At 43.9% G+C, this 21,385-nt stretch overlaps 1 protein-coding gene across 2 annotated transcripts in view; it reads left to right on the top strand.

Annotated features, from left to right (window-relative positions):
• Positions 1-21,385, top strand: part of COL4A1 (collagen type IV alpha 1 chain) — a 141,782-nt gene that overhangs the window by 113,624 nt on the left and 6,773 nt on the right. For both annotated transcript variants that reach the window (XM_083495039.1, XM_083495040.1), the window contains exons 42-49: positions 714-899; positions 2,414-2,547; positions 11,667-11,739; positions 12,109-12,180; positions 12,867-12,995; positions 18,793-18,891; positions 19,304-19,516; positions 20,335-20,512. In XM_083495039.1, coding sequence (XP_083351165.1) covers positions 714-899; positions 2,414-2,547; positions 11,667-11,739; positions 12,109-12,180; positions 12,867-12,995; positions 18,793-18,891; positions 19,304-19,516; positions 20,335-20,512 — 1,084 coding nt within the window. The remainder of the gene's footprint in view (positions 1-713; positions 900-2,413; positions 2,548-11,666; positions 11,740-12,108; positions 12,181-12,866; positions 12,996-18,792; positions 18,892-19,303; positions 19,517-20,334; positions 20,513-21,385) is intronic.

The raw sequence follows: 21,385 nt of genomic DNA, 5'->3' as shown, positions 1-21,385 counted from the left end.
GACGTTGCACATACTTTTGTAAACCAAGAAAAGATATAATAATAATAATAATAATAATAATAATAATAATAATAATAATAATGTCAACAACTTCTCAACCAAGAATCACAGGGTGTGAGGGACTCCTCAGGTGACATCTATACAAACTTTGATAAAGTTGAAGAGGTCTGTTCCAGAGCTACAAACAACAGAACAGGCAGCTTTCTCTGTAGAGCGATAAGACAGAATGGCTAATGCATTGAAAACATCCATGGTTATCAGAGCACAGTTACAACCCCCCCCCCTGCTAAGTTAAACTGTTTCCCCATCCCCAAAACAAGTTTCCAGTAAAATGTCATCTATTAAACCTTCCATATTTTTTTCTTGGCCCTGACCAAGACTCAGTTTCAGACATTTACTAGAAGAAGAAGAAGAAGAGTTTGGATTTGATATCCCGCCTTTCACTCCCCTTCAGGAGTCTCAAAGCGGCTAACAATCTCCTTTCCCTTCCTCCCCCACAACAAACACTCTGTGAGGTGAGTGGGGCTGAGAGACTTCAAAGAAGTGTGACTGGCCCAAGGTCACCCAGCAGCTGCATGTGGAGGAGCGGAGACGCGAACCCGGTTACCCAGATTACGTGACTACCGCTCTTAACCACTACACCACTACTAGTCTCCACACTTCATATGTCTAAGACAACGAGTTTCCTAAATGATTGTCATTTTAAATCTTAGGTGCAAAAGGAGATGTGGGCTCCCCTGGCTCCCCAGGAAGTCCAGGGATTCCTGGTACAAAGGGAGAAGCAGGATTTCCTGGCCCTCAGGGTCCTTCAGGCCAACCAGGTGTTCCTGGATTGCCAGGCAAAATTGGAGAGGGGCCTAAGGGTGACCGGGGACCTCAAGGCCGACCTGGGCTTCAAGGTAAGAGTATTTATAGACAACATACAGTTGTACCTTGTAAGTCAAACAGCTTAGTTCCCAAACATTTTGGCTTCCAAACGTCGCAAACCCGGAAGTGACCGTTCTGGTTTGTGAACTATTTTTGGGAGCTGAATGTCCAACAGGGATTCCATATTTCCGAAGCCACGCTTTGGTTTTTGAATGTTTTGGCAGTCGAACGGACTTCTGGAACAGTTTCTGTTCAACTTCCAAGGTACAACTGTACCTGTATGTGTTTTTACAAACTTAATGAACACTTAATGTACAATGATCGTCCAACAGTACTTATTCAAGAACAAAAAAAAATGAGTGAAAGAATTTCATGCTGGTCTATTCCCAAAATGGAAATGTTGATGTTATACATCGTTGGAATTGAGGTGATGCTCATCAAATTTGCAGATGACACCAAACTGGGAGGAGTAGCTAATGCTGCAGAAGACAGAATCAGAATTCAGAATGACCTTAACAATGGGAGGACTGGGTCCAAGTTAACAAAATGAATTTCAGTAGGGACAGATGGAAGGTTCTGTACTTAGGCAGGAAGAACCAGGTGCCCAAATATAAGATGGCTTGTACATGTGAAAAGTACAACAGTATGGTGCAGCAACAAAAAAGCTAATGCTATTCTAGGCTGTATCAACAGAAGTATAGTGTTCCGATCAAGGGAAGTAATAGTCACACTCTATTCTGCCTTGGTGAAACCACACCTGGAGTCCTGTGTCCAGTTCTGGGCATCACAATTTAAGAAGGTTGTTGACGTATGCAGAGGAGGGCAACAAAAATGACCAAGGGTCTGGAAACCAAGCCTTATAAGGAACAATTGAGAGGGTTGGATCTGTTTAGCTTGGAAAAGAGGAGGCTGGGAGCATGAGAGCCATCTTTAAATATCTGAAGGGCTGCTACATGGAAGATGGAGCAGGCTTGTTTTCTCCTGGTCTGGATGGTAGGACTCGAATCAATGGCTGCAAGTTTTCAGAAAGGGGATTCTGACTAAACATCAAGAAGAACCTTCTGGTGCTCAGAAAGGACTCCCTTGGGAAGGTGGTGAACTCTCCTACCTTGGAGGTTTTTAAGCAGAGGTTGGCTGGCCACCTGGCATGAATGATTTAGCTGTAATTCATGCATTGCAGGCAGTTAGACTAGATGTCCAACTCTACAATTCTCTGGTTCTCTGATTCTATTATTTTAATTACAGAATGTCAAATGGCTTAAGAGTTTCTTTAGGTACATTATTGTTATTTGGAAAGCAAAATGTATCAGTGAATCTTTTTTTAATAGATAGATGTACATCTCAAATGCTGTTGTTTCCAGGTTCCACAAGATTATTGAAATGGAATTGTGAAAGTCGCATTCATTTTGGATTTTGAAGTGTTTTATTGCTCCCGGGCACTTCTTTGGTTTTACCTTGGGCATAGTCAGCCATTATTTGGCCAGGCTCATTTGTTTTCTTCTAACAACAATATTGCCCATAAGTAACTTTTCCATTCCTGTTTTAGGACTTCCTGGGCCACAAGGCTCTCCAGGTGCTCCAGGATTACAAGGAGTCAAAGGAGAAAAAGGAAGCCCAGGATGGCCAGGAACACCAGGAAGACCTGGACTCAAAGGTGACCAGGGGCAGCAAGGAATCCCTGTAAGTCACTTTCAGGAGTAGTGTATTAATGGATTTATCTGTTATTACATAATGAAATAGTGTTTGTTAATTTGTTCATTTCATTTACTAGATTAATTGGTTCTGAATTAATTTTCAAACCAGTATATATGTGTTTTAAAAATGTACTCCCCTGTACTAAATAGTTGCTGAAGGGGGCACATGCCGGAGCAACAGGTTGAGTCCAGTGCTCAACTTCCTGCACTCCCCACCCCCCAGTGAACCTTCAAATTTGTCACAAGTACCAGTAGGAAGGGCTGCCTAGCACATCTGGGACCAGGAGCAAGGATTATGACCTTACCTATTTCTCTTATTCTCTCTCATGCATTTTGAAAAAGGCATGGCCCCAAATCAATCTCTAAACATGGTAGCTAAGGTGGAAAAAGGAGGAAATGACAAAATGGTCCTTCAAAGATTGCCAACCTGCATGCTGACCTTATCAAGAATGGCGGGGGTGGGGGTGACATCATCAACCAAGATGGTACCTTGAATCGCCGCTGAGCTCCTTCCTGAGAACAATAACCAGCACAAACCGAGACAATGATGAGTAAGCATTTTAAAAATAATTCCCCCTGTTAGGACAGCTTTAGCAAGTCTGGATTGCTAAAAGGGACCTAGATTCATGGATTTCACTACCTTTGAAAGAATCTCCCTCAGGCACAGGCCAAGCAATGGCAGGCCCCAAAATGGCTGCCAAAGCTTCCAAAAATGAAAAAGCAGAAGCAGGGAAACTGATAGGCCTTGAAAATAGGTAAAGGGACGTCTGACCATTTGGTCCAGTCGTGGCCAACTCTAGGGTTGCGGAGCTCATCTCGCTTTACTGGCCAAGGGAGCCGGCGTACAGCTTCTGGGTCATGTGGCCAGCATGACTAAGCCGCTTCTGGCGAACCAGAGCAGCGCACGGAAACGCCGTTTACCTTCCCGCCAGAGCGATACCTATTTATCTACTTGCACTTTGAAGTGCTTTTGAACTGCTAGGTTGGCAGGAGCAGGGACCGAGCAACGGGAGCTCACCCTGTTGTGGGGATTTGAACCACCAACCTTCTGATCAGCAAGTGCTAGCCTCTGTGGTTTAACCCACAGCGCTACCCACATCCCTGGCCTTGAAAATGCACAAGGCCTAGTAGCCCTAATCAGGAAGGAATTAGCCCAAGACTGGGCAAAAGCACACCTCTCACTGAGGGAAGACATTGCTAAATTAACTGAGACTGTGAATGATGTTAAAACTACAGCAAACACAGCAATGGAATTAAGCTTGAAAAATAAAACATCTATTAGGAGTCTGAAACGCTTGCAAGCAGACCTTAGAATCCAACTGGAAGACTGTCAAGATCGGGGGAAAGGAAACTTTCCCAGGGGGCTACCTGAAAATTTTGGAGACTCAGGTCTAAAAGCGGCCTTCCTCACATGGATTCAAGAATTATTTCCTGACTGCAAAATCAGTGCAGAAAATATAGAACGTATACACAGAACCCTGAGAGCTAAACCTAAAAACGGGACACCCCCCCCCCCGAGATGTGATTGTCTGCTTTAACACATTCTTGGTGGGAAATGGTTTAATGCAACGTTTCAGAAAACTGGAAAAAATAGAACATGAGGACTCTGTTATAGCTATCTTCCCAGACCTTTCTCCTGGGACCTTGCAGCGACGTCGTGAATTCAAAGCATACACCACATCGCTTCGCAATGCAGGGATAAAATACAAATGGGGATTCTCCTTTAGGCCGATCATCACTCATAATGGAATAACCAAGGTAGCAGCGTTGCATGTAGAAGCCAAAAAATTATTGAAACAGATTGATGTACAGATTGAAGACATGAAGACAGAAGGAGTGGAGGAAAACACCAATGAAGAGACATAAAAAGACCCTTTTGAATGGCAACAAAAACGGGGGAAGACAGTGAAGAAAATTAAAGGAAAGAAAAATCCAATACAGAAGATAAATGGACAGAGAATCCCACAAGATGGCTTCTGCTCTGCGTGAGATCATTTTGTCTTGGTTTTTATGACTTGCTTTGTAACTTTACTATCATAGAATGTTCCTGGGAGGGGGGGAAGCAGTGATTTTGGTCATCCCCTATTGTTAATACTACTGAAAGAGTAGAATTTACTACTCTGTGGATACCACAATGGTTCCAACAGCAGGATGGAGTTTTCTTGTTGTAGGTGGGAGGGGAAGGGGGGAGGGGAAGTTTGGGGTTTGTTAGATATAATGTTTTCCATGCACTCCTATAATGTACTAATCATCCTGGAGCAAGTATGGATCATTTAAAAATAATTACATGGAATGTTAATGGACTAGGGTCACCCATACAGAGGAGACGGGTTTGGAAGGAAAAGGGAGGCCGGACTTGATTCTGGTCCAGGAGACTCACCAGAGGAGGAGGGGGGCTACAATGAGTACGTCTCCCCTCCCCTCCTCTGGGGACAGTGGTTTGCCTCTCAGGAAACTTCTAAGGCTTGTGGGGTATGTTACGGCTAAAATCTGGGTGCGGTGTTACTCTGCCACCCAGCTCATCGGACTAAGTCCGTGGGTCCCTGCGGAAGAAAATGAGCTCAGCCGGACGCAGGAGCAAACTGCAGAAGATCCAAGTTTATTGCGCAACAGGTTCAAGGCGAGATTGAACAGAGAGGAAGGGGTGACATGAACTTTTGAAATTTCCCTCCATGTCCCAGAATACAGTGCAAAATACATCCCAGTTACATCACGAATACATTAAGGAAAGGTTGGGTTACACAGATTACATCATGAATACATTAAGGAGAGGTTGGGTTACACTGGATTAACATATGGAGGAGGGAGGGGGGGAATATGCAGAGCTGGAGATATGCGCAGATAAGCACATCCTGAGAAGACAATGGTCCATGTACGCATAGTCTGTCACCTGGCATTGCCCGAGGAAAGGTTTGGCAGAGTGATTTTGACAGGATTACTTGAGAGATTATGGAAGACAGGGGAGGGGTGATGGAGTCCTAGAGAAATTGAGCAAATATATTGTAGTGAAGAAGACATGCCCCCCCCTTCCGTAACAGGTAACAACATGGGTTGCGGATAAATCAGAATTTAAACCTGAACAAACCCCTCCTAGTGATCCTGATGGATGTTACTTGTTTATCAGAGGCACATTTCAAGACCAGTGGCTGACTATAGGTAATCTTTATGCACCAAACAACCAACAGGAAGAATTTTTGGAAAAAACATTGAGGGAACTGGAATTTTTTTTAAAAAGTCAAACAATCCTGGGGGGAGATTTCAATTTAGTCCTAAATGCATATTTTGACAGAAATTGTTCAGGTCAGGAAAAAAAGGTCAATAGAGGTTCCCCATCAACAAAAACCCTTCTGTATAGAATTCTTTAAAAAATCAATTTATATGATATCCAGTGAATGGCAAACTCTGATTTAAGGGACTATACTCACTGTAGTAATTGCCATACAAACTACCGTAGATTCTGGCGTATTAGGCGACTGGGCATATAAGACGACACCCAACTTTTGCTGTTCAATTTTAGTGTTTTAGAGTTATAGAGTTTGAGTGTCGCCAGGGGCAGAGCGTGCACCCCTCCGCTGCCTCTGCCGTAGCAGCAGCAGCAGCCCGAGGCGAGGCGTTTGGCGGGCAGGCGGGTGAGCGCCGTGCTTGGAAGGACTTTCCACATCCCCTTCTGTGGGGAGGGAGGAGGAGCCACAGCAGAAGGGGCGCCTCTGCTCACCGGCTCCCTCTCCTCCTTCCCAATGTGTATACCCAGGGTATAAGATGACCCCTGACTTTTAGGGTGATTTTCCAGGGATAAAAAGCTGTTTTGTACGCCGGAACATACGGTACTCTAGAATTGATTATTTATTGACAGAGGGATGGATCCATCGGATCCACTTCTCAGAGATCAAAGCAGGAGAAGTCTCTGACCATGCTATGGTTATTGCTGAACTGCTGAGAGAAGGAGTATACCCAAGGAACCCAGTATGGAGACTTGACCCATGGCTACTACAAGATCAATTGATATTCGAACAGTTGCAAAAAGAGATACCAGAATTTTTTAAGATCAATGATGCAAGATTATATAACCCAGCTTTAATTTGGGATACCTTCAAAGCAGTAATTAAAGGACCATTTATCAGTGAGAAGAGTAGAATCAAAAAAAGAAAATCAAATATTCATATCCAATTAGAAAAAGAAATAAAAGAATTAGAAGAAAAACATAAAATAACATGTGGTATATCACAAATTAATTCAAAAAATGAAAGAATTAGGCATGTTAGAAATACCAAAAATAATAACATCCCTTCAATATTTAAATCTACAGTACTATGAATTTAATAATAAAAAACTCAACAATCTTGTCAAACCAACTAAAGAAATGTAAGTTAAACAGAACATTCCACTCAATAAAAACAGGCAAAGGTGAAATAACACATGATAAACTTAAAATTAACTAAGCCTTTCATGCATTCTATAAGACCTTATACACTTCTGAAACACCATCACTAAACACCATTCAGGAATTTTTGGCCACAGTTAACATTCCAAAATTAACAGAAGAGCATGCAACTTACTTAAATCAACCCTTTTCACTTGAAGGAAATATTAGCTAGATAATATTAAAGATATTAATAATAAAAAAGACAAAACCATTTAAGGCACCTGGACCAGACGGGTTTACTGGCTATTTTTATAAAACCTTTTCTAAACTTGTGGCCCCATTCTTGCTGAAATTATTTACAGATATAAAGGATCATGGCTTGATACCTGGAACTTGGAGAAACACACACATCGTAGTGCTACCAAAACCAAATAAAGACTTGGAGTCAGTCGAATCCTATCTCATTAATAAATGTTAATTTAAAATTACTTACAAACACAGGTTAGCAATGATTGTACCGAATTATATACAGTCATACCTCGGGATAAATACGCTTCAGGATAAGTATTTTCGGGTTACACTCCGCGGCGACCCGGAAGTAAAGGAGCGCGTTACTTCCCGGTTTCACTGCTCGTGCATGTGCAGACGGTCAAAATAACATCACACGCATGCGTGGAAGCGGCAAAACGCAACCAGTTCAGATGCGCAGTTGTGTCTTATGTTCTGTTCAGGATGCGAACAGAGCTCCGGAACGGATCCCGTTCGCATCCCGAGGTACCACTGTACATTCGGATCAGACAGATTTTATTAGGAAAGGTCAATAACTACCCCAATTAGGAGGATCCTCAATGCAATATACTGGGGATCAAACCAACTGGCACCGACAGCCATCCTTACATTGGATGCAGTGAAGGCATTTGACCGTCTTGAACAGAATTTTCTTTTTGAAACCTTGCGCGGTTTTGGCATGGGAGCCTCATTCACTGCACTGCAGACTACCTTGTATCAGGATTGTACCACAAATATTTTGATAAATGGTATACACTCTGAGCCTATATTGATGGGCCGGGGCGCAAAGCAGGTCTGCCCATTGTCGCCCCTGCTTTTTCCCTGGCCATGGAACCCTTGGCTCTAGCACTTAGGGGAGACCCTGAGGTGTCTGGAATACAAATTAATGGGCAGAGTCCTCTGGTGAACATGTTCACAGATGACGTAGCCTTGATACTGTCTCACCCTAGAACAAATCTCCCTGCAGTAATGAAAATTCTTGGTGCTTACAGAAAGGTCTCTGGTTTTTGTGTTAACTATAGCTAATCAAGGGGATGCGGGTGGCGCTGTGGGTAAAACCTCAGCGCCTAGGACTTGCCGATTGCATGGTTGGCAGTTCGAATCCCCGCGGCGGGGTGCCCTCCCGTCGTTCGGTCCCAGCGCCTGCCAACCTAGCAGTTCGAAAGCACCCCCGGGTGAAAGTAGATAAATAGGGACCGCTTACCAGCAGGAAGGTAAACGGCGTTCCGTGTGCTGCGCTGGCTCGCCAGATGCAGCTTGTCACGCTGGCCACGTGACCCGGAAGTGTCTGCGGACAGCGCTGGCTCCTGGCCTATAGAGTGAGATGAGCGCACAACCCTAGAGTCTGTCAAGACTGGCCTGTACGGGCAGGGGTACCTTTACCTTTATAGCTAATCAGACCTGCTATGCATTCATATGCCACCTGAAGTACAACTACAACTTCAGCACTCCACTGGAATAAAACTTAGTCAGAAATATTTTAAATGTTTAGGAGTTATTATCCCCAGGAACCTTCAAAATTTGGAAAAGCTTAATTTTGGTCCAATGATCCGAGAGATTAGACAAAAATTGAAAACTTGGAGCAGGGGTTCGCAGTCATGGGCCGAATTGATCTCACAATCCAGATGGAATTAAGGATTTAACTAACCATCAAGGAGCTTTATTAGCAAACTTGGGTATCAGGAAAACTCTGGACACCAAAATAATATTTGGGGGTCACAGTCTAATTGAACGAGAGCGGGGAGCAAAAAGGACTAATTGATGTTTTTCTAAAATGGTGAGCTAAGTTAACACCAGAGGTGGAAATTAATAAGCTTGGCCAACAGGAATCTAAGCTGCTGCCCAAAAGAACCCTCCTCCCAATGACATGATATTGCTGCTTCTTTTTTTACATGATTATTGTTTTCAACAACTTTGCTGTTAAAGAGAATCTCACATTGTGCACTAAAGGGCAGGTAGAATATGAATTGTTTCTGCAAGACCTCAAGCATGGAAACATTAAGATGCCAGAAGGCCTATAAGCCTGCTACTGATCTCATTTGTGATGTTAGTATTAAGGATACATGAGACATACTTCACTCTAATAGTGGAGGTGGACAAAATACAGCGTAAGGCGACATCTAAAAGTGACAGGGTGAACATCCTGACTCTCCTTAATTTGAACATTGCATGGAAGGAAGAGGATTGGAAACAGGACCTAAAAGAAATGAATGTAACATGGGAAATATAGACAATTTCACCCACTTCAGCTAGAAAACACCATCACTCAAAACCAGGCCAGCACTCCATTGTCTGAAAGCACAATGCTCTGTGCATTCTTCTGCTGTAAAAAAGAGATAAGAACTATATTGTCTGAATGGTTAAACTTCTTACTACAATATTTTACTTTTGTAATATGACATCACAGGCGATTTAAAAGTTGATACCAAGTTAATCCACTGCAGGTGAAGCAGTGGAAGTGCTGGACTGATATCTTACCTCGGTAATGGACTGGATGAGAGCCAACAAACTTCACTCCATCCAGATAAGTCTGAGGCACTGTTGGTGGGTGGTTCCCCCAGACCAGAAGGCTGGGAGGTGACCTGCTCTTGAGGGGATTACACTCCTTCTGAAGGAGCAGGTACATCGCTTGGGAGTATTCCTGGATCCTCTGCTGTCACTTGAGGCACAGGTGGCCACAGTGGTGCCGAGTGCCTGCCATCAGCTTCAGCTCATGGCCCAGCTGTGCCCCTATCTGGACAAGGAAAGAGTTAGGAACAGGAAGAGAAGCAGCTTCACATCCTCTCTCATGGAGAAGAGTCTAGCAACAAAAACCTCTTCTTTTTATTATTATTTATTTATTAATAAATGATACAGAAAATGAAAATGAAATAAACAAATACTGATACAAAATCGACCAAAAGAAAATACATATACACCCTACACTACAAACATAAACCCTACACACACACACACACTTTCCTCCACCAAGACTTGACTTCCTTTGGTTCAAATTTGAATATTATTGCATTCTTTGGATAATACATCTTATAACCATTTCTAGTTTTTATTCTCGCTTATACTTAATCAATATATTCTTTTTAGAGCAGTGTTTTTCCATATACTCCTCGAAACATTGCCATTCTGCCATTTTTTATTTGTCTAGAGCCTTATGACTGCTTTTAGCTTTGCCAATTCTATAAATCCATTTAATTTACATATCCAATCTTCTTTTGTGGGTATTGTCTCACCTTTCCATTTACTAGTAAGAACTATTCTGGCGGCTGCCGTAGCGTATAGAAAAATTGTTTTCATTTCCTGTTGGATGTCCTTCCCTAATACAGTAGACCTAATAAATACACCTCTGCTTTGTTTTCTATGGAGATTTGGAGCATCTTTTTCAACTCTTCATGTATAATACCCCAAAAATTCTTAATCTTTTCACATCTCCACTGAACATGAATCATTGTCCCTTCGACTTTATCACATTTCCAATACAGATTGGACTTTAATTTATAAATCTTTGCAAGTTTTGATGGTGTCAGATACCACCTAAAGAACATTTTCATAAAGTTCTCTTTAATGCTATAGCAGGCGGTAAATCTGGTATCCACTTGCCAAAGCCTCTCCCACTGTTCTAGGTAAATTGTATGGCTGATGTCCTGTGCCCATTTGACCACTACCTCCTTTACTACTTCATCTTTCAAGTCCCACTCTAGTAATAAGTCATAAATTTTACATTGCAATTTATTTATTTATTTTTAACAATACATAATATAATTTTAAATCTCATAATATAATTTTAAATCTTTCTCTTTTATCCATTAACAATTTGTATTGATCTTTTCTCCATTCATCAAAACATATTACTCATAATCGGGATCATATTGAAGAGATAGAACATTTTGGGGAGAACGTTCATTTTGATTATTGAAATTCTTTCTCAAAATGACAATTTTAATCTATTCCAAATCTTAAAATCTTTTTTAATTTCTCTCCAGTTTTTTTGCATTTGTTGTCAAAAAGGTTAATATTTTTCGTTGTTATTTCAATTCCCAAATACTTCGCTTTTTTCACAATCCATCTTTTCCTGTAGAGCTTTTTGCTCCTGTTCACAAATATTTTTAACCACGAATAGCTTGGGAGTACTCTCTGGACAAGGATAGAGTTAGGAACAGGAACAGGAGCTTCACATCACTCTCATCGATGTCAAACTGCTTACGTAGTTATGTTTGACTGCTGTTTCCCACAATTCCCACCTCGTTCTACAACGTGTGTTACCCACTTATTTCATATGCAGAACTTGGAGTCTTGTGCCATGTAGCAGATCCTTTTTTATGCATAACTTACTTGTCTATTCAATTTCAGGAGATACGTGTTGACTGCTTGGCTTGTTGCAGTTTTAGAAATTGTCCACACATCTGTGTGTCACTTGTCTCGAAAGGCATATCTGAGGGCTGTTTTCTCTTCTGCAGGGCAATGCTGGCTTTCCAGGAGCTGCTGGCCCAAAAGGTGACATGGGGCCTTCTGGAATTCCAGGCCCTCAAGGTATGAAGGACGATATAATGGCCATCAGTAACTACATGGTCTTCTGATTTAGAGTGACAATAAAAAGGAAATAGATTTTCATTCTAACTCCCTTGGAAGGTGGTGGACTCTCCTTCACTGACAGTTTCTAAGAAGAGGTTGGATGGCCATCTGTCATGGATGCAATGTAGCTGAGATTCCTGCATTGCAGGCAGTTGGACTAGATGAACCTTGAGGTCCCTTCCAACTCTACAGTTCTATGATTCCATGATTGTACTCAAGTAGAAAGTATAAAATAGTTCAAGTATTTGGTATGTAGGAAGTGTGGTTTAGAATTAGTAGATAAATAAACAAAAGAGTTGCCTATACTGAAGTTTAATTTCTATCCAGGTCCAAAAGGTTCTTCAGGCGTTCCTGGACTCAAAGGAGAACAAGGTGACCAAGGGTTTCCCGGAGCTAAAGGTATGTCATAGCTTTGTCCATTTTATCTTCAGGTTTGATGTCAAGGACAGGCTGGTGTCTGAGGGGTGGGCAGAAGAGGTGGGGGCAGGAGAATGATCCAGGCCAGTGATTTGTGGGGTTGTGTGCCACCCATGAAGCAGGGGGAGTGTCTAGGCACTCAGAGATGGAGGAGGAGGGGGTGAGGGAAGAGTTGCAGGGAGGCACAGTCCCAGAGAATTGGCCATTAGAGTTTTCCCCGTACCTTCCTCCACTATGTCCAAGAACGACATGAGCATCTGGAGCTACTGCACAGGATAAATTGATAGTTGCTTGCATAACCTGTGTCAGATGAGAGTGTTTAAGTAAACTGGAAGGGGTGTGGTTGCGCTGTTGCTCCAACTGTCCATGTTGCAGCCTAGCTAGCTAATTAGCAGGAGTGGTGCTTATATCCCTTGTACTTTGGGAGCTGACATAATGGAGTGCTTTGTCAACATAGAGCTAAACTTTCAAACGTGTGTCTTCATTGGGACTGGGTATGCTCAGCACATTTGATTATTTTGATAATAAGGAGCAGAAATATATTTTTTTTAATGAAATCAGCAGAATTTCAAATATATAACATGATCCTAAGGGGCCTCTCCAATTAGCACCTTTGTTTGTAATCCCCTCAACATATAATATTGACACAATGTAATTATTTTTGACAGGTTTTCCAGGCCCACCAGGTCCTCCAGGCCCCTTCCAGCTCTTGAAAGGTGAACCAGGTGAACCTGGCCCTGTAGGCCCAGTAGGCCCCAAGGGATTTCCTGGTCCTCCAGGCCCAAAAGGCCAACAAGGTGAGAGGCTTTTTAGTTCTTCTAGAATTCATAGGTTTGTGAGGCCAAATCAGGTGAGTCACAGCAAAGCTGATGTTGGAAATCAGTTTAGGCTGTCCAGAACAGTGAGACACAGGTGCCTGGGCTCAGATGCATCCTTCCAATGAGACATGCATTTTGTCCATTTCCATGAGGGCTGCAATGTGTCTGGAGAAAGGCACAAGCCTTTTTCAATAAGATACATATTTCTGGTTAACCTATTGCCCCACTTTCTACAGAGGAAGGACAGTCTTTATCACTTTCTAGGGTATTTCTATGGCTTTCTGCACTTGTACCAGAATGGAACTATTCTAGGGACAGATGCTGAGATTTCATTTGCAGCAGAGAAGCTCAGTTGCTCCCTGGTAGGCTGCTGGCATGGCAATTAAAGAAGAAACAATGTGAAAAAATTATTAATAAATTGATTGTGAATGGAGAAATAATTGAGGAACCAAAAAAGATAAGTAACAGCTTCCTGGCATATTTCAGGGAACTCTACAAAGAAAATCAAGAAAAAATGGACAAGTTCTTAAACCAAAATAAACTCTGGAAGATTTCAAAAGCGGAAGCGGCTCCAATCAGCATGATAGAAATCCAGCAGGCAATGAAAAGATGAAAGTAGGTCCAGGTCCAGAAAGATTGCCAGCCAAATATTATAAAAAAGTAGAAGAATTATTGTCATTACCATTTAAAGATAACATCTTTAAGATGTAAATAACATCTTAAATACAGGAAAGCTGCCAGAATCATGGGAGGAAGCCTACCCTGATTCCAAAGGGAACAGGGCCATCAGCTGTTAAAAATTACGGACACATCTCATTACTTAACAATGATTATAAAATCTTTGCAGACATTTTAGTGAGTAGACTGAAATGGACACAGAAGAATTATATCAGATATCTGGGAATTCTTTTCACTGAGACACTATCATGGAAAGGGGCACATCGAGGCTATGAAACTCAAAGTGCAGAAAGCTTGTGGGGCATTAATGAAATTCTATTGTATGGCAGAACAAATTCCTCAGGAAAGTGCTCTCGCTCCCCAACGGGACTCCAACTGCTCTTCTTCACGTCAGCATTGAAACTGACGTGACAACAATACAGGCTAGAATTGATTACCTGTGCTTAAATTATGTGAAAAGACTTCAATTTCTTTTGGAGGAGAGATTCCCCGCTATGTCACACACAGAACAGAAACAGAACCAATGTTGGAAGGATGGTATCCAACGCCTCTTGTCCCAATCAATTACAAGATTTTCAGGTGTCTTAAGAGGCACATAAGAGATTGTCTCTTTAGGTCCTCTGCAGAAATGGATCTAACCATGATGGCTTCTACCAAGAGCTCACCATGGTTCCCACTTATTAAAACGGAGCATACCCAGGCCTCTTACCTGTCAAAGCTCCCACTTGCCGTGCTTAGAATCGCTTTCACAGAATTACGATTCCAATTGATGCCCTCGGCGGTGTTGGATGGACGCTACGGCAAAGTACATTATGAAGAGAGACTTTGTCTCTGTGGGCAACCCTGTGTGGAGGACCTGTGCCACTATTTATTGCAGTGCCCGTTATATATATACCCAAGAGACCGATTCATAAAACCCTTGTTTCCGAATGGAACTCATTTGAATAGCGGGGAAAGGGTGAAATGGCTGCTGAGCGATGCTGATGACTTTGTAACTTATAAAGTAGCACTCTATGCGTTGGCAGCTAAGAAGATCAGGAGGAAAGAACTAGATAAAATAACGGTCATCTGCAAAGGGGATTCAGATATTTAATTTGGCATATTTTACTAGAGAATTCAACTATCCTATTTTATGCAACAAATAATCTTAGTAGTTGTGACCATGGTTTATATCGTATGTGTGGTACCTGATTATTTTTATGGTTATTGCTGTTTTTGCTTTTGTTGTTATTTTTCTGAATGATGCCATGGCCTATGGCTAGCACAATAAAAGTCTATGATGATGATGATGTTGATAACAACAGAAAACCCAAGAGAAAGTATGCCAACAGTTTAGAGAAGATAAACAAATTTGGGTCAGTCACAGGCTTAAAATTAAATAAAGATAAAACCAAAATGTTAGTTAAAAACATTTTTAACTAAAAGAGAATTACAACAGTTTATAGGCCTTATGATCACCAAGAAAATCACGCATTTAGGCATATGGATAACAGTTAAAATATAAATTTGTACAAAGATAATTACATACCAATCTGGAAAGAGATACAGTGGTACCCCGCAAGACGAATGCCTCGCAAGATGGAAAACCCGCAAGACGAAAGGGTTTTCTGTTTCGGAGGCGCTTCGCAAGACGAATTTCCCTATGGGCTTGCTTGCAAGACGAAAGCCCATAGGGAAATCTCCGGGGACCTGTTTTAAATTGCTGGCGGTCGGGAGCAAAGACTTTCGCCCACAGCCGGCCTTCAGAAGAGGTCCTGGACCTCTTCTGAAGGCCGGCGGGGGGCAAAAGTCTTTGCTCCCCCCCGCCTGCCTTCCCGGGACAGCGGAGACTTCTCCGCTGCCCCGGGCGATCTTAAAATGCGGGCGGGCGGGAGCGAAGCGTTCGCTCCCGCCCGCCAGCATTTTAAAATCTCCCCGGGACAGCAGAGAAGTCTCTGCTGTCCCGGGGAGATTTTAAAATGCTGGCAGGCTCCTGCCATAGGCGCCCGTCACCTCTCCAGCCGGGAGAGGGTCGCAGGGGGCTGCTTTAGGAGCCTCCATAGGCGCGCGTCACCTCTCCAGCTGGGAGAGCGCGCGCGGGGCTAAAGCAGCCCCCTGCGACCCTCTCCCGGCTGGAGAGGTGACGCGCGCCTATGGCAGGAGCCTCCATAGGCGCGGGTCACCTCTCCAGCTGGGAGAGGGCGCGCGGGGCTAAAGCAGCCCCCTGCGACCCTCCCCCAGCTGGAGAGGTGACGCGCGCCTATGGCAGGAGCCTCCATAGGCGTGCGTCACCTCTCCAGCTGGGGGAGCGTGCGTGGGGCTAAAGCAGCCCCCTGCGACCCTCTCCTGGCTGGAGAGGTGACGCGCGCCTATGGCAGGAGCCCGCCAGCATTTTAAAATCTCCCCGGGACAGCAGAGACTTCGCTCCCGCCCGCCAGCATTTTAAAATCGCCCCGGGACAGCAGGGGCTTTTAAAATGCTGGCGGTCGGCAGCAAAGCTCTCCTGTCCCCGGAGCTTGCGGGGCGGGAGGTGGGAAAAAGGGCTTTTCTTCCCACCACCAGCCTTCAGAACAGCCTTCTGAAGGCTGGGGGTGGGAAGAAAAGCCCTTGTTTCCCCCCCCCCCCCCAGCCTTCAGAAGAGGTCGGGGGACAGACTGTCCCCGGACCTGGTCTGAAGGCGGTTTCCCTAGGAACGCATTAATTGATTTTCAATGCATTCCTATGGGAAACCGTGCTTCGCAAGACGAAAAACTCGCAAGAAGAAAGAACTTGCGGAACGAATTAATTTCGTCTTGCGAGGCACCACTGTAAAAAGAAATTTGGAAATATAGTGGTACCTCCGGTTAAGTACTTAATTCATTCCGGAGGTCCATTCTTAACCTGAAACTGTTCTTAACCTGAACTTTAGCTAATGGGGCCTCCTGCTGCTGCCGTGCCACTGGAACCTGATTTCTGTTCTTATCCTGAAGAAAAGTTCTTAACCTGAAGCAAAAATTCAAAAATGATTGGAATATATTTAAACAGTATGGAGAGATTTTTTTTTGACTGGTTTAGAATAACTCCTGTAAGGAAAAATACTAAAATACAGTGGAAAAATTAGATTACCAAGTATATAGATGTGTTATGAGTGGCATTCAACTACCGTATTTTTCACCCTATAGGACGCACTTTTTCCCCTCCAAAAATGAAGGGGAAATGTGTGTGCGTCCTATGGGGCGAATACAGGCTTTCGCTGAAGCCTGGAGAGCGAGAGGGGTCGGTGCGCACCGACCCCTCTCGCTCTCCAGGCTTCAGGAACCTCTGCGCAACCCTCGGGAGACCGGCTCCGAGGGTTGCGCAGAGCTGCCTGCAGTCCCCGGCTCAGCGCAGCTCTGCGTGGCCACCGGGAGCCGGGCGCGAAGTCCCGCCCCGCTCCGGATGGCGGCGCAGAGCTGCCTGCAGTCCCGGGATCAGCGCACTTCTCCCCATCGCCAGCCCCACAAGCTCGGGGGACAGCGGGGAGGCAGAGCGTGCCTTCCCACTGTTCCCCGACCTGGTTCTTCCAGCCCCGCACTTGGGGGGGGAATAATTTTTTTTTTCTTTATTTCCCCCCCCAAAAAACTAGGTGTGTCCTATGGGCCGGAGCGTCCTATAGGGCGCAAAATACGGTAAGTAAAATAAAGGACTCAAGTAAGAAGGGTGTAAATGGAGTACAAATGAATCAGATGAAGTACACATTTTATTTTCTTACATTTTAGAATCACATGTTTAGTTACAGGAAAATTTACAAAGAAGTTACAAAGTGATTTCATGAATGTTTGTTTTTTAAAGAAATCAGTAAAGATGATTGCAGAAAGAGAGAGAAGCTCACTTGCTCAGTGGTTGCCAGTGGTGGGGCCCCAGGAAGTGATGGTGGAAGTTTGGTAGCTGCAGCAGATGAGAGTTGGAGGGAGTGGGTATTCTACAGTTTTCTTATCCCACACTCTACAACCTGAAATAGGGCTGGGCCAGGGAAAAATAGGCATTTACTGGGCGGAGAAGGGGTTCCATTTAGGGGTCTTTGTACAGTTGCCATGTCTCTGCTTCCATTTCCCTTTTCCCACATCCCAGCTCAGTGTTGCCTCCTTCCATCTCACACCACATGCCCACTCTAGCCAGCCCCACAATGGTGAATGGCACTGTGGTCTAAACCACTGAGCCTCTTGTACCTGCTGATCGGTATGTCAGCAGTTCAAATCCACACAACGGGGACCTAGCAGTTCGAAAGCACACCAGTGCAAGTAGATAAATAGGTACCGCTGCATTGGGGCAGGTAAACAGCACTTGAAGCGGTTTAGTCCTTCTGGCCACATAACCCAGAAAGCTGTCTGTGGACAAACGCTGGCTCCCTCGGCCTGAAGCAAGATGAGTGCTACACCCCACACCTTTGACCATCCAGGGGTCCTTTACCTTTTTAGTACCACAAAGTATATAAAGAAGTGAAAATAGGATGTGGGTGAAAACAGGCCCATGGTGGGTAGAGGAGATAAGTATCCACTCCACTGGCTCGATCCAGATCCCACTACTGATGTAGTGATTCCCTGCACACCCTTGGAAGCTGCTCCCCAGGTGTTTAGAATACTGATTTGCCCATTGTACATCTTATTTCAAATGATTTGTTGTTGTTTAGTCGTGTCTGACTCTTCGTGACCCCATGGACCAGAGCACGCCAGGCATTCCTGTCTTCCACTGCCTCCCGCAGTTTGGTCAGACTCATGCTGGTAGCTTCAAGAACACTGTCCAACCATCTCGACCTCTGTCGTCCCCTTCTCCTTGTGCCCTCCATCTTTCCCAACATCAGGGTCTTTTCCAGGGAGTCTTCTCTTCTCATGAGGTGGCCAAAGTACTGGAGCCTCAGCTTCAGGACCTGTCCTTCCAGTGAGCACTCAGGGCTGATTTCCTTAAGAATGGATATGTTTGATCTTTTTGCAGTCCATGGGACTCTCAAGAGTCTCCTCCAGCACCATAATTCAAAAGCATCCATTCTTCGGCCATCAGCCTTCTTTATGGTCCAGCTCTCACTTCCATACATCACTACTGGGAATTTCAAATGATAGTGACTCCATAAATCCACTGTAATGACACATCCTTATTTCAACAGGTGTAACGGGACCTGTGGGTGTGACTGGTCTCCCAGGCACTCCGGGATTTGATGGAATGCCAGGTCAGAAAGGAGAAACTGGTCCTGCTGGTCCTCCAGGCAAGTCCAATCTTTTTCCATTGCTAATAATAATAATAATAATAATAATAATAATAATAATAATTAATAATAATTTTATTATTTATACCCCACCCATCTTTCTGGGTTGCTATGTTCTGTATGTAGTCCAGTGCCAAGTCCTAAGGAGTTTAATAGAGGCTTCAGTAAGTCAAGAGCAATTCTTGATTTATTATTTAAAGGCACATTATTCAGAAGTGAGTCCCAGTGGTACTTATTCCCAGGTAAGTGTGTTTAGATTACCTCTGTGTAACACAAACAATGCCAATCCATGTATGTTTACTTTTAAATTTGTCCCATTGTTTCCATGCTCAGCCATGGCTTGTCTCTGTGTGAGGTGCAAACGATTTCACTGTCAGTGGACTATCTTAGACATACAATTTTTATCTTGCAGGTCCTAGAGGCTTTCCTGGCCCACCTGGTCCTGAAGGCATGCCAGGGCCAATGGGTCCACCAGGGAGTCCCTCTGTAGCTCACGGTTTCCTTGTGACCAGGCACAGCCAAAGCACAGAGGAGCCAACATGCCCATCTGGAACAAGACTGATGTTCCACGGATATTCTTTGCTTTATGTACAAGGAAACGAACGGGCCCATGGTCAGGACTTGGGTAAGAGAGCACAAAACAAATTGAGTCAAATGAGCATATTACATTAGAGAAAGACACCTTTGTCGCAATTGCCTTCCCTAAATCAAGTAAAACTGTAGTGGACAATTTAGTTTTGTCAACTGCTGCAGCATCTAAAAGGTGCCATTAAGCTCCTTTCTGCCTCAAAAAGCCAGTCTTGATAAATGGGATCCTGGGCTGTTTTGGGAAGTCTTAACCTGTCACTTGAACCTGCATTCTTCCTGTACTTGTTCATCCCCCACTGCACTGCATAGATTCACAGATTGTAACATTTTAGTTCATTATTTTAAAGAATAACTTGGAAAATGTGAAAACCTAAAATTATTTTCTTTTCTTTAACCAAAATTAAAACTTCATAATAATTGTAAATCTATTGCACAGCTGAAGACATTTTCATGTGGCTCTGAAGGGCATTTTGCCACTTGCTGGAGTGAACAGGCAGGGTCCACCTGTGAACAGCCACCTTAAGCCCAGACCTCACAAGCAGAGCAGCTGTGCCCAGCTGTTTGATGCTTCAAAAGCCCAAGCATTTTTTCATCAGTTTTTAGGAATGGCATTTTAGCCCACAATCCCCAACCTTCCCTCTTCTCCGCCTGTGTGCTGTTCTGCGGGTTCTCCCTGCAATTTCAGAGTGACATGGAGAGGAAAGATCCATGTCTATGCAGAAATCCTTGCGCAGTCCTTATAGGGCTCATTAGCTGAATCCTGACCATAGTTCTCTAGCCTTGTATAAATTGCTTTGGTTTTGTAGAAAACCATTTTTTTGTAGAAAAATCAGTCCTTTATTTTTGCTATTTTAGGCACAGCTGGGAGCTGTCTACGTAAATTCAGCACAATGCCTTTCCTGTTCTGCAACATTAACAGTGTATGCAATTTTGCCTCAAGAAATGATTATTCTTACTGGTTATCTACCCCTGAGCCAATGCCAATGAGTATGGCTCCTATTACAGGAGACAATATCAGGCCTTTCATCAGTCGGTAAGCATTGAGAAATTTTATATTTACAAATTCCTGTATGAAGATTTTGCATTTCTCCAGACATTGCAACACAATTTGAGAAATGTATTCTAGAGCAGTTGAAAGGAGCTCCCTCGCTATCCAGATGTTCAGGCTGAGGATATGTGGATGGCAGGTGGATTGTTGCTCAGAGAGGGATAGAAAAATAAGGACAAGACAGGTGGAGCAGAGTAGAGTTGTCAGCCAGGAATCCTATCATAGCCTTGCAACCCTGAGGGGGAACTTTCTTCCTCCAGTCCACTGGTGGAGCACACTATATTTCCCCCAGTATGCTCAGCGCAGTAGGATGAAAGGACACGGGCAGCTTCTCTCCGCAAACCCCCCCCCCCATCCTATGTGAGCTTCTGGCTAACTCGGGTATCAGAGGCAGGGGCCAAAAGCAGGTCAGTATTAACTCACATGGTGTCAGTGAAGTTAACTCTTTATTCAAAGAAACACCTCCATGAGGCAGTTGTGAGGACTGAAGGTCCCCATCTTCCCACAGTTGCCTAAGTCTCCTCTTCCCCTGGGTCCTTCCCAAGCAATCTGAGACTTCGTTGACACTGCTGTTTCTGCTCTGCCCTCTCATACCTCTTCTAGTCCTGGGAGAGGAGCTGGTCACAGCAGGAGGGGGAGACGCCCTTGCAGCCTGCCTGCCATCCCTGTTTCTTGCCCCCCTTCCTCTCCAGCCTCTGCTTCTGCCTCTGCCTCTGAGTCTGGACTTGTTGTTGTTGTTATCCTTATTCTTATTCTTATTTATAATCCACCCATCTGGCTGGGTTTCCCCAACCACTCTCAGCGGCTTTCAACAAAATATTAAAAATACAATAAAACATCAAACATTAAAAACTACCC

The sequence above is a fragment of the Podarcis liolepis genome (genome assembly GCF_965112155.1).
Source record: "Podarcis liolepis genome assembly, chromosome: 3".
NCBI classification, from domain to species: Eukaryota; Metazoa; Chordata; class Lepidosauria; order Squamata; family Lacertidae; genus Podarcis; species Podarcis liolepis.
The sequence above is the reverse complement of the archived record's forward strand: the minus strand, read 5'-3'. Positions and strand labels throughout refer to the sequence as shown.